General features: G+C 40.9%; 1 protein-coding gene across 1 annotated transcript in view; it reads right to left on the reverse strand.

The window, feature by feature from the left end:
• Window positions 1–323: 323 nt before the first annotated feature.
• LOC138635047 (uncharacterized) overlaps window positions 324–13,550 on the reverse strand; it is a 99,722-nt gene continuing 86,495 nt past the window's right edge. Inside the window, exons 13-18 of the mRNA XM_069722354.1 lie at window positions 9,397–9,439; window positions 6,651–6,765; window positions 6,406–6,508; window positions 4,645–4,714; window positions 4,469–4,572; window positions 324–854 (exon numbers count right to left, since the gene is read on the reverse strand). Of these exons, the coding sequence (XP_069578455.1) occupies window positions 644–854; window positions 4,469–4,572; window positions 4,645–4,714; window positions 6,406–6,508; window positions 6,651–6,765; window positions 9,397–9,439 (646 nt within the window). The 3' untranslated portion in view covers window positions 324–643. The remainder of the gene's footprint in view (window positions 855–4,468; window positions 4,573–4,644; window positions 4,715–6,405; window positions 6,509–6,650; window positions 6,766–9,396; window positions 9,440–13,550) is intronic.

Consider the following 13,550-nt stretch of genomic DNA (forward strand, 5'->3'; position numbering starts at 1 on the left):
GGATGTATTTTACAAGATCTACCTATGTTGAAGAATGGATTATTCTAGAAGTGGTGGATGAAGCTGTGAAAATAAAATGTTTTAAGTTTATAAATGTTGTTTTTATTGCCCATCTACAGGCTGCTGAGGAAACTGCAACAAACAAAGCTTGATTCTAACTGACATTATCACACATTATACTTTCTAGAAAAAAACTGCGCACGCTCAGGCTGATGTATGTGTGCATGTTTTGTTGCCTACTGAATAATGAACGTGAAAATGTTTTGTTGATATAAATCTTCACACATGTGGCTCCAGGTGTGTTATGGGAACATCCTCTGGCATACATAAATAGTTTTAGTTTATTGGAATTTAAAAAGACAAACAGACAGACTGTTGTATAGTTTACATGAGCAGAGACAGCCTCTGTCGTGGAAGCATCTGTTGCACCACTGACCACACTGTTGGTGATGCAACAGCAAAAAAGTGGTTTTAGGAAAGTGCAGCTAAAAGCAAAATAATTAAAAAAAGAAAGGTCACCAAAAGCAGAAACAGTAATTGTTATCTTTAAAAATGAATCAGGAGCTTGTTTAGACAAGCTTTGTTTACACTACAAGATAAAAGCACTTGATTTTTAGCACTGTTCATGTCGGATCCAGCTAGATCAGACCAGGATGGACAGGTTGGCTGCTGCTGAGCTCCCACTCAGGTTGTGGATGTGTGGCTGCTGCTCGTGGCTGTAGAAAGGCAGGTAATGGGCCACGTCGGCCAGGGTCTCCAGGACGTCGTAGGTTACTGCAAACAGGAAGTAGGTGGGCAGCAGCCAGCTGAGGCTGAACACACAGTCCCCCACCGGCAGAGGGATGGCGAGCTGTCTGGAGGGACGAGGAAAAGCAGAGTTTATATATACAGATAACGAATATTATCGTTATCTGTTCAGACAGACATCACAACTTTGTCTGGTGGACATCCTGACGTGTTCAACGAAGTCCTGAAACAAGCTGATATAGACAGTGTGGAAAAAGATGTTTGTCTGATCTTAACCTTTCTGCTGTACTCGGGTCTTTCATTGCATCAAAATGGCTGTGAAAATGGGTCACGAAAGACCCGACACAGCAGGAAGGTGGGGTTAAAAAAATAGGAAAACTGTAATCACAACTATGTGCCAACTTCTTGGAGCTGGTGGAGAGAGTGAACAGTCTTTCTGAGTCTGGTTCACCAGTGATGGTAGGGAGGAGGTTGGAGCTCCGTCTGCAGCGATGTGGATGCTCTAATGGTCTGTTAGGATGAAGAGCGAGCTGGGCTTCAAGGTGAAGCTCTCAAATTAACATTTGATCTACTTTCCTATGTGACATGCAGTCAGGAGCTCTGTGGACTGAATGAAAGAACAAATGGTGGATTAAAGCATCTGAAATGAAAGGAGGACAGGACAGGAGCTGAGACACCTGGAGGGAGATCAACATGGAGGATGGAGGAACATGAGTTGGCCACAGGGACTGATGCTGGAGGAGTTTTTAGGACCTTTAGAGTAACATCCTGGAATCCCCCAGCAAGAAATGGAAGATGTGGTGACCGGGCCTCCCTACTGCCTCCACCAGTTAGACTTTATTTTACATGTCTATCAAAGTTTCCTTTCATGTAAAAATCCTGAATATTTTCATTAAATATCTATGATATTTATTATTATTATTATTTTTATGACAGCCATGATTGATCCTGTCGTCCACTTATTATTATGAAGTGAACAAACTGGGTGCACAGTTAGTGAAGCTTTCTCTATCACCCAGCAGTGGTCGTTCCCCCAGAGGAGGTAGGTGGGGCTAACGACAGGCTCAGGACTGGACCTCACTGCCTGTGCAACTTGTGTTTAACGGTCAGGGAATGTCTTGACTTTCTTTTTGGCGTCCATGTTACCACACAGCATGTGAAAGATGCATGTTGTACATGTGCCCTGCGTTGTGGCTGCAGCATGTTATCCAGACAGAAGATGTTCTGCAATTTTTCACTTGTCACATGGAGTTGACAACAAAAATAGATATGGCGCTCTGAACAAGGGTAAACAAATAACTGCATTTTGGTCACACTTGATTGGAATATGAAGTCCAACAACACATCTACAATTACACCTGGTCAACATAGGTGCTGCCAAAGAGAATGAGAAACAGAGATTTTTAAGATTGTAACTTTAAACAACTTTGTAATTTGGAGGTTTTTAAAGAAATATGTAATTCCATTTCAAGAAAAGATCATTATCATTGGTAACTTTATTCTCCACCTTTATCCTGAAGGGTGTGGTTGCTTTTAGACACATTTCTTTTAGAGGTTTTGGACCGATCAGCAACGAGTCACCGTGTTTATGTGTGATGGCATTAAAGTGCAGTGTTTTTTTCTAAATGTAGTTGCAGTGGTTGTTGTCGGTTTTGCTGCACACTGATTGGTTAACAGCTGCTAAAATAGTCTCAAAATGAAGCAGAGATCTCCACCCAGTAGGATACAACATCCTAAGGATCTTAAATTTGAACCTTGATTTCATATTGAGTCAAAAAATACGATCCCTCTTTCATTATCCCATCAGTGCTCCGATAGAAATGTTAATGCTGAAGTTCATGGTGCCATTCATGTTTACAAAATAGTATCACAAAGAATCCTTTATTTCTATAAATCAAGTGAGACTGAGTTGAACAACTAAGAAGAGTTGCTTTAACTGCACTGAAAACTAGAAACTGTGAGATGGTCTCAGATTACACAGATCATACTTCTGACTCTAAATATATATATATATATATTTGAAATACATATTCTATATAATGTTGTAACATACAGTGCATCCGGAAAGTATTCACAGCGCTTCACTTTTTCCACATTTTGTTATGTTACAGCCTTATTCCAAAATGGATTAAATTCATTTTTTTCCTCAAAATTCTACACACAATACCCCATAATGACAATGTGAAAAAAGGTTTTTTGAAATTTTTGCAACTCTATTAAAAATAAAAAATGAAAAAAATCACATGTACACAACCATGACACTAAAAATTGAGCTCAGGTGCATCCTGTTTCCACTGATCATCCTTGGGATGTTTCTACAATTTGATTGGAGTCCACCTGTGGTAAATTCAGTTGATTGGACATGATTTGGAAAGGCACACACTTGTCTATATAAGGTCCCACAGTTGACAGTGCATGTCAGAGCACAAACCAAGCCATGAAGTCCAAGGAATTGTCTGCAGACCTCTGAGACAGGATTGTATCGAGGCACAGATCTGGGGAAGGGTACAGAAACATTTCTGCAGCATTGAAGCAATGAGCACAGCGGCCTCCATCATCTGTAAATGGAAGAAGTTTGGAACCACCAGGACTCTTCGTAGAGTCGGCCGCCCGGCCAAACTGAGCGATCGGGGGAGAAGGGCCTTAGTCAGGGAGGTGACCAAGAACCCGATGGTCACTCTAACAGAGCTCCAGCGTTGCTCTGTGAAGAGAGGAGAACCTTCCAGAAGGACAACCATCTCTGCAGCACTCCACCAAGCAGGCCTGTATGGTAGAGTGGCCAGACGGAAGCCACTCCTCAGTAAAAGGCACACGACAGCTTGACTGGAGTTTGCCAAAAGGCACCTGAAGGACTGTCAGACCATGAGAAACTAAATTCTCTGGTCTGATGAAACAAAGATTGAACTCTTTGGCCTGAATGCCAAGTGTCATGTCTGGAGGAAACCAGGCACCGCTCATCACCTGGCCAATACCATCCCTACAGCATCCCTATACCATCCCGATTGAGCATGGTGGTGGCAGCATCATGCTGTGGGGATGTTTTTCAGCAGCAGTAACTGGTAGACTAGTCAGAATGGAGGGAAAGATGAATGCAGCAATGTACAGAGACATCTTTGATTAAAACCTGCTCCAGAATGCTCTGGACCTCAGACTGGGGCGAAGGTTCATCTTCCAACAGGACAACAGCCCTAAGCACACAGCCAAGATAACAAAGGAGTGGCTTCGGGACAACCCTGTGAATGCCCAGCCAAAGCCCAGACTTTAACCCGATTGAACATCTCTGGAGAGATCTGAAAATGGCTGTACACCGACGCTCCCCATCCAACCTGATGAGGGCCTGCAAAGAACAGGAGAACCTGCCCAAAAATCATGCGCAAAAAGACTTGAAGCTGTAATTGCTGCCAAAAGTGCTTCAACAAAGTATTGAGCAAATACTATAGTGTTATATTTTCGTTCTTTATTTTTAATAGATTTGCAAACATTTTAAACAAACTTTTTTCACTTTGTCATCACTTTGTTGTGTGTAGAATTTTGAGAAAAAAAATGAATTCAATCAATTTTGGAATAAAGCTGTCACATAACAAAATTTGGAAAAAGTGAAGCGCTGTGAATACTTTCCGGATGCACTGTACATATACAAAGAGCTCAGCTGTGAGCATTCAGTTAAAGTCAATCTAAATTGCACATGAGGCTAACGTGCATGAAGCTGAGTGGTACTCACTGGAAGCGGTCCTCTCTGGACTCCCTCAGCATGATGAAGATGAACAGTCCCACCTCAGTGTTCAGGGAGAACGACACCACCTTGTCCAACATGATCACAAAACCCTGAGGAGGATGGAAAACACTGGTGACGTGTGTGCGTGTGCGTGTGCGTGTGTGTGTGCGTGTGTGTATTACCCTGGGATCACCCATTGACACGATAAAGATGACACTGAATCCGAGCAGTGACATCAATCCTTTGGCCACGCTGGCAGAAAGAGAAAGAAAAAGAAAAAAGAAGAGGAGTATGAAATCAACTTAATGTTTACATTTGAAGACATCTTCATTAATGTGAAAGAAGAGATAAAGTATAGAGCAGATTAAATGATTAACCACAAAGACAGATGCAGCGTAAACAGGCTGTGAAATCAGCTCCATTGAATTTTGGGGAAATACTTTGCAAAAACAGAGAAACAAACAGATTTATTTGGTGCTGTCATTTAGTTAGTAGGTTTGCTTAAAAATAAAATTATGAGATGACAGTGACTGCCTTTTAGTGCAAAGACTCTTGAGTCTTCCTGCCATGTCCATGCAGGACAGTCTGTGTCCTCCAGCTTAGTGGAACTGACATCCTGGTCAATGAGCACATTACAAGGTAAATTCTGCCACCTGGTGGTTCTCTGGTTGAATGGAGAATCTTTGTGTTTTACTGGAGAGTAATTGAAGGTTTGAGCAGCACATAATGAGAATGAGAGCAGCATGGTGGTGCAGTGGTTAGCATTGTCGCCTCACAGTAAAAAGGTTTAGGGTTCGATTCCAGGCCTTTCTATGCAGGTTGCATTTTCTCCCTGTGCCTGCGTCTCCGGTACTCCAGCTTCCTTCCACCATCCAAAGACATGCACCTCAGTTAATTGGTGGTTCTACAAATTGCCCTTAGGTGTGAATGAGAGCATGAATGGTCTTTGTTTCCATCTGTCTCTATGTGGCCCTGTGATGGACTGGCGATTGGTGGTTCTACAAATTGCCCTTAGGTGTAAATGAGAGTGTGAATGGTCTTTGTTTCTATGTGGCCCTGTGATTGACTGGCGATCTGTCCAGGGTGTACCCTGCCTTCGCCCAATGTGAGCTGCCCCCGTGACCCTGTTCAGGAAAAAGCAGGTATAGATGATGGATGGATGGTTAATGAGAATGGCACAGTATTTCTTTTGTCACCTTAAATTTGAAATATTTCTTAGGAGTGTCTAGACGCTTAAAAATATAGAGAACATTTAATATGGTTTTCTTTCTTCATGCCTTAATTTTTGAATCCATCTTTTTACTTTTCTAAGCCAAAAATCTATTGATGGGACAACAGACTGATCAACAACTGAGCTGCCAGGCTTTTAACGAGGCCACATCACCCCTGTTTAACCAGCTCCCAGTGTCTTCTACATTACATTTTAAGATCATATTGATTACTTTGAAGGCTTTTCATTATCTTACTCCACTAAAAATGTTTTTTATATTTTTATACAATTATAAAAAACAGTTTTGAGTGTAAATTTCTCACACCGCAATCAAAAGTCAAATTTATAATGAAAAACATTTAAATGGAGAATAAAATGATGTGGCTTGCAAACCGATCCCCCCTTACAGGCTCTTAGTGTCTTACTGACTTTAGAGCTTTGCTTGCGAAGCCTCTCTTTACGACCACAAAAGAGGACTGTGTTGAGCAACATGGAGGTCATTATATCTATTGAAATGTTTTTAAATGTAGCAGCAGGATGTTTTTATTCTTTTATAATTCATGTTACCGCATGAGCCCATATCGTTAGATATTTCCATCATCACAAACTTGTAGACATCAGCTTTATGTCGGCACATGAAGCTTTACCATCGTTTCCTTAAGAGGGCTGGCGCCCCTTCAGATTCAACCACATATAACTTCATGAAGACTTGTGTTTAACTCCTCATCGTCACCTTCTTGCTGAGCACGTGTGATGTTTATTCGGCAGGTTTCTCTCCCAGGCTTTAGACAGCCATTCTAGTCTGGTGCTCCACAGTGAGCCCACCAGACCATCGACTGAAAGAGAGGAGGAGGTCAAGCAGTCCTAAACACTTCATACATAACGGTTAAATATTCATAACACTGTAATATTTGGTTGGTCTGGTTTAATAGTACAGTAAACGGTTTTGTCTTCATGCTCAGGAGAGGGCAGACTTACTGGTGTGCTTCATGGCAGATCCCATCACCAGGAAGGACACGGTGACACTGATGGCTATGAACACCTGGATCAGCTCGGCCACCCAGGAGTACGCGCTGTACCGTTCATTAATGATCTACAGCAGGTGGATGTTGAGAATCAGGACTGTTGTACTGAAGAACATCAAATTTAAGTTTTCAAATAAAATGCAAAGTGAACATTTGTATATGCTGGAAGTGAGACAGTGAAGTCGAAATCAGAAAGTATGTTGAAACCTATTCAACAGATGCCCCTGTGTTAATACAGTATGACGTTTCATTTGGTCGCAGCACTTATTGTAGCAGACAGTCCGGCAGAGTTGGTAGTTCATCTGAGTCCACCTCACCTCCCTATTTGTGTCAGGTCAATAATGTGTGGCTTCTTCCATCCATTCTTGCCTCCTGCAGCTTTATTCTCATCAGTTACAATCAGTTACATCGGACCGAGCTCACTCGGTTGTGCTATCAACCAACTAGTTAGTCAGCTGGGTCGAGCCGGCCTCTACAGCTGCTGATCACCACAGGAAGTTGTTAGCAGGTAAAATACTGCTTGTTGTGTAAATGAATCTGGTCACATCCTGCTGATTAAACAACTTACAACAACCTATTATTCATATATCTGGAATCACACAATAGATATATTACGCCTTAATCATGTCATGATGTCATGAGTGCAATGTTCAGTATTCACCTTTGGTCTGTCTGTTTGTCTAACCATTCCATCTATTCATTCATTCATCCATCCATCCAAATATTCACCCATCCATATTATATACAGTGGTGTGAAAAAGTGTTTGCCCCCTTCCTGATTTCTTATTTTTTTTGCATGTTTGTCACACTTAAATGTTTCAGATCATCAAACAAATTTAAATATTAGTCAAAGATAACACAAGTAAACACAAAATGCAGTTTTTAAATGAAGGTTTTTATTATTAAGGGAGAAATAAAATCCAAACCCACATGGCCTTGTGTGAAAAAGTGTTTGCCCCCTAAACCTAATAACTGTTTGGGCCACCCTTAGCAGCAACAACTGCAATCAAGCATTTGCAATAACTTGCAATGAGTCTTTTACAGCTGTGGAGGAATTTTGGCCGACTCATCTTTACAGAGTTGTTGTAATTCAGCCACATTGGAGGGTTTTCCAGCACCAACCTCCTTTTTAAGGTCATGCCACAGCATCTCAATAGGATTCAGGTCAGGACTTTGACGAGGCCACTCCAAAGTCTTCATTTTGTTTTTCTTCATCCATTCAGAGGTGGACTTGCTGGTGTGTTTTGGATCCTTGTCCTGCTGCAGAACCCAAGTTGGCTTCAGCTTGAGGTCACAAACAGATGGCCGGACATTCTCCTTCAGGATTTTTTGGTAGACGGTAGAATTCATGGTTCCATTTATCACAGCAAGTCTTCCAGGTCCTGAAGCAGCAAAACAGCCCCAGACCATCACACTACCACCACCATGTTTTACTGTTGGTATGATGTTCTTTTTCTGAAATGCGGTGCTACTTTTACGCCAGATGTAATGGGACACACACCTTCCAAAAAGTTCAACTTTTGTCTCGTCAGTCCACAGAGTATTTTCCCAAAAGTCTCGGGGATCATCAAGATGTTTTCTGGCAAAAACGAGACGAGCCTCAATGTTTTTTTTGCTCAGCAGTGGTTTTCGTCTTGAAACTCTGCCATGCAGCCATTTCTGCCAAGTCTCTTTCTTCTGGTGGAGTCATGAACACTGACCTTAACTGAGGCAAGTGAGGCCTGCAGTTCTTTGGATGTTGTCGTGGGGTCTTTTGTGACCTCTCGGATGAGTCGTCGCTGCGCTCTCGGGGTAATTTTGGTCGGCCGGCCGCTCCTGGGAAGGTTCACCACTGTTCCATGTTTTCTCCATTTGTGGATAATGGTTCTCACTGTGGTTCTCTGGAGTACCAAGGCTTTAGAAATGGCTTTAGAACCTTTTCCAGACTGATAGATCTCAATTACTTTCTTTCTCATTTGTTCCTGAATTTCTTTGGATCTCGGCATGATGTCTATCTTTTGAGGATCTTCTGGTCTACTTCACTTTGTCAGGCAGGTCCTATTGAAGTGATTTCTTGATTGAGAACAGGTGTGTCAGTAATCAGGCCTGGGTGTGGCTCGAGAAATTGAACTCAGGTGTGATAAACCACAGTTAAGTTATGTTTTAACAGGAGGGGGAAAACACTTTTTCACACAGGGCCATGTGGGTTTGGATTGTTTTTCTCCCTTAATAATAAAAACCTTCATTTAAAAACTGCATTTTGTGTTTACTTGTTATCTTTGACTAATATTTAAATTTGTTTGATGATCTGAAACATTTAAGTGTAACAAACATGCAAAAAAATAAGAAATCAGGAAGGGGCAAACACTTTTTCACACCACTGTGTGTGTGTGTGTGTATATATATGTGTATATATATGTGTGTGTACGCACACACACACACACACACACACACACACACACACACACACATACATCAAAATACAGCTGCATATACTAGGAACCAGTTTAAGCTCCATGGGACTGTAGTCAAACTGTCTGGATGCAGCTGCAAGAGGAACATGGAGCCCAGACTGAACAGAGTGATGCTGCTGCTGATTCACAAAGAACCGAGGAGAACTTCAGAGGAGATACCAGCCGAACTTTGAGGTCTCAATAGTGTCTGACTGCATCATGTGACTCTTTTTTAGAGCAGTGAGAGGACGACTCAGGAAGATTTACCTTTGTCAGTGGAATGGTTGCAATCTCTCCTGCTTTCTCCGACCTGAGGGAGAAACAAACACATACAGAAGAAAAAAAAAAAAAAGTTTAAGTCAAGTGAGATGAGTGATCTTTTTTACCTCTACCTGCTGCTGATGTTTTGTTACTGAGCAACAGAAATAGTTGTGCAGAGACTGATTAACCACATTTTCAGGACATTGATTGTGAGTGTGATTCACACATTAAATAAGAACAGAGTTGGTCTCCTACAAAGAAGCAATAAAGTGACAGTTTGAATCGATTTGATTTCCACTGACATATTTTATCTATTTAAAGAGACAGCAGGGTTGCAGTGGCCTCAAACGAACCACCACACACTGTCAAAAAAGGTTAATTTCAACTGATGCTGGTTCAACGACCTATGTAATAAATGCTGGGAAGTTTTCATAACTATATCTGTTTCAATGTTCATCTGTGTTACAGAGAGGCCTGCTCAAAACAAAATGAACAGAGACTGTGAGGTCTGTGTTGTCTACAAAAAGAATGGAATGAAAACTGTCCTGGAGTAAATGTTAATGCCATGTTGAGGTTTACTACTTTTTATTCAGCGGCAGATTCAAAAGGTTTTCTGAGAAAAAAGATAGTTGATGATGGACCTCGGCCAGTCCCGAGGAGCAGGTTTCAAAATTGGAATTATAAAAAAAAAAAAAAAAACTGAGCACGTGTTTAAAATCTTAATGGTTACATGAAAAAAATAGTCACATTTAATGAAGTCATGAATTAAGAGAAGTCTTTGATGTAATCTCTGTGACATCGCTGTATATCTGCATTTGCCCTGACACATCTGAGCGTGTCATTAATTGAGATTTGGTCTCATATTAAATGTTTTATTCCGACCCTTTCCAGTTATTATAGTAAATCTCATTTATAAAAAGCTGCCCTCTGCATGAATTCATCTTCATTAAGAGTTAGTAAAAAAACAGCCTGGCTCTCTCCGAGTCCAGCTTGCCAGCTCCCAGCCGGCAGAGGATCTCCTGGGGAGAAACAAGCACACGAACGGAGGGGAAATATTGTTCTAAATATTAAATGAGCCACAAATGGTAGTAAAACATATGGCAGGTCAGGACTGAGCCTATGAATCAGTGCTTCCATTTTAAACTCTAATTTTTGGCCATTTGTCTGCTGCTGCTGGGAGAGCTGGAGGTCCATTAGTTGTTTTCCTGCTTTTCTTTGTAGCCAAAAGAACAGAAGCAAACTGAGAAAGGAGATGAGAAGGAACAAACTAAACAGCAATTGTGTCACATTTAAAAAAAAATTCCATCCAGGTTTTCCTGAGATATAATGTTGTATATGTAAATGTGTCAAATTGGGGTCACAGGGACCTTTGACAGAAGCGCTATAAATTCTGATGAGCGCCTCAACCTCAATGGAGGGTCTCATCAAACTTTAAATACACAGTGGAAAACATGATGTGAATGTCACATTTTTGCCTACTTGAATGTAGCTCAGCTGCTAAAAATAACTACAACTGAGAACTTTTTAGCCCTGCACTGTTTTGAATTCAGAAAAGATCTGAGAGTGTTGTTCTTCTTACACATTTGGGAGATTCATTTTTGGAGGCTTGTTTGAAGACCTGGTGCTGCAGTCAAACTATTCAGACAAACGGCTCCTAGCTTGGAGGACGGTCCACTTTCAGGTCGCACTCCAAAAGTTTCTTCGAAGATTTTGGAGTGCCTACATTTTTGTTGCTAAAGAGAAGGTGGTTGGGATATAGACGTGTATTAAATGAATCAAATGCTGTTGCTGAACCAAATGTAAAACACTGAGATGCATCGTTTCAGACTTGAGACTCTGTTTTCTGGCAGAGGACAGGTCCATTTTTCTTTGTTCCACTCGAGGCCCTCTAGCTCGCAGGTCAGGACCTCAATGTTTGCTGCTGCTTCTACTGAAAGCTCTCAGTGTCCTCTCTGCTGCAACTGTTTCAGGTCATTTGGGGTGAATGTGGGTCTTCTGATGGACTCCTCCTTCTTCATCATCATCCTCTTCCACTGTTGAAGTAAGGCGAAGAAGCATACAGAGAACTGACAGGGGGGGGGGGGGGTTAAAAATGTATCTCCAAACCCACATCTTTTCACAGAAGAAACAAAAAAAAAATTCTTATGTCTCAGTTTTAATAAAATTCAAATGTGTCATAAAGTCTGAGTGATTCTCATCAGTGATTGATTGCTGACTGGTCTGCACCTCACTGCGCTCTTTTACATCGACGAGCGAGACAAAATATTACACAGTCCAGATTAAGAGCAGCACAAAACACTGCTTCAAAATGCTCCAATTAACATTCAAAACTAAACGTCATATTAATTTGAGACATTTGGATTTCTGAAGAAAACAATAAATAAACTCACTATGCCAAAATTAATTTGTTGTCAAAAAGATAATGAATTAAAAGAAAACTGAGATTTAAGGATTAAAATAATAACTGCATCCACAGCTGCTCTCATCTTCTGGAAAAAGCTAAGTATTCAATACAAGATGAATTAAAATAATTAAATTGTTGTAAAGTATAAAATCATTTAACGTCTCAATTTGTCAAATGATGTTAAAAATAATCTTTTTTCTCAGGTAAAAAACTAAAGCCTCAGAAAGCAGAGTGAGTGTGTAGTTAGTGAGTGTGTGTTTAATGCTAAGCAATGGCTGTTGTTGTATTTTCACGAAGCAGGGCAGGGCACAGGTCGTGTTGACACAGCATCAGATGGGACCTGACTTAGCGGCAGAGCAGCATTACGCCGCAGCAACTCACATCTGCTTCACTCTATCCTTCACTTTCTTCCTCCTCTGGCTTAGACACTTCTTAAAGTCTGGGTTGTGGCGTACGGTGTCACAGCAGGGGGATGGGGGAGACACAACTAATTAAAAGGACAAGCAACAGCAAAGACGCTACACTGTGTGCAGCATTTCTGCTGTTTCAAATCACCAAAGCTAATAAGCCTCAGACAGTCTGAGAAGAGCTTCTCGTTGCTACTGTGAGTAAATGGTGTGAAAGGAAACAAGCTTCAGGACTGATAACAAATGTTCCACTTTCAGAGACAAAAGGAGAAACTTTTCAGATCTGCAGGCAAATAGGGGAAAGAATTGTGTTTGATTTTCAACATGATGACGTGTGTTTGTGTCAAAATGTGTGTGATTACTGCCTGTGATACACATCCAGTGAGGCAGTTATCAGCAGACTGTAGAAAGAACTTTATAATTGCAGAGTTTTCAAAGTTGTGTGGGTTCATGCAGTGACAGAGCAGCGGTGAACTACATCCTGAGTTAAATAACATGTTACAGGCAGCTGTTGACCCTCTGCTAACCCCCAAACCTCCTCTCAGTGTTAGGTTAGCATCCAGCACTTTACATTCACATTGACACTCATTATCAAAGCAGATAAACTCCTCAAAATATGTTGTCAATGGGCTCTTCCCATCAGACTAACACAGCCTTCAGACAGATTCCTGTCAGTACGACAGAGACAGACAGGAAGCAGCAATACAATAAAAAACTACCATATCTAAAGTGCTTGTGCATGTGAAAAAACCACAGCAAGATGAGGTGCACATAGCAGAAGGGAAAATAAAACTTCATTACTTCATCAACATCATCAGTTCCTGAGTTCCACATGGTTTTTCAGCAGTGTGCGTCTGGGATTTCTTCGTGCACATGAACAGTCACAACAAAGTTAGCGTCAAACTCTGGAAACCATCACAATGTTTCAGAAAGTCTACGGCATTGAAGCAATGAGCTCACAGGACAAGACTGATATAAATATATCAGTATATGCAGTATTGCTGCACATTAACCGTGTCGTTATTAAAATGATCACAACCTTAAACATCTACAGCAGTAAAATGCAAGAAACTTTTACTTAAGTAAGGTTTTAAATGCAGGACTTGTATTTGTTGTTATTATAATTTTTTTTAAATTAATTTATATATGATTATTAATTCACCCATTTTTCTTACGATTGCACGTTCTTCAAAATGTATTCATGTTTTGTGCATTTGCTGTTTAAAAAAATGTCTGTTTCTGTTTCTTATAAAAATGTATTAAACATTCACTCATTTGTTCTGAAACACTTTGATATACTTTCATGCAACATGGCAGCTGTAATCTCCCCCTAAAAATCGGACCCATGA

The sequence above is a fragment of the Brachyistius frenatus genome, unplaced genomic scaffold (genome assembly GCF_029030835.1).
Source record: "Brachyistius frenatus isolate BFR_SWC_R1_liver_20210118 unplaced genomic scaffold, ASM2903083v1 Contig_287, whole genome shotgun sequence".
NCBI lineage: Eukaryota > Metazoa > Chordata > Actinopteri > Embiotocidae > Brachyistius > Brachyistius frenatus.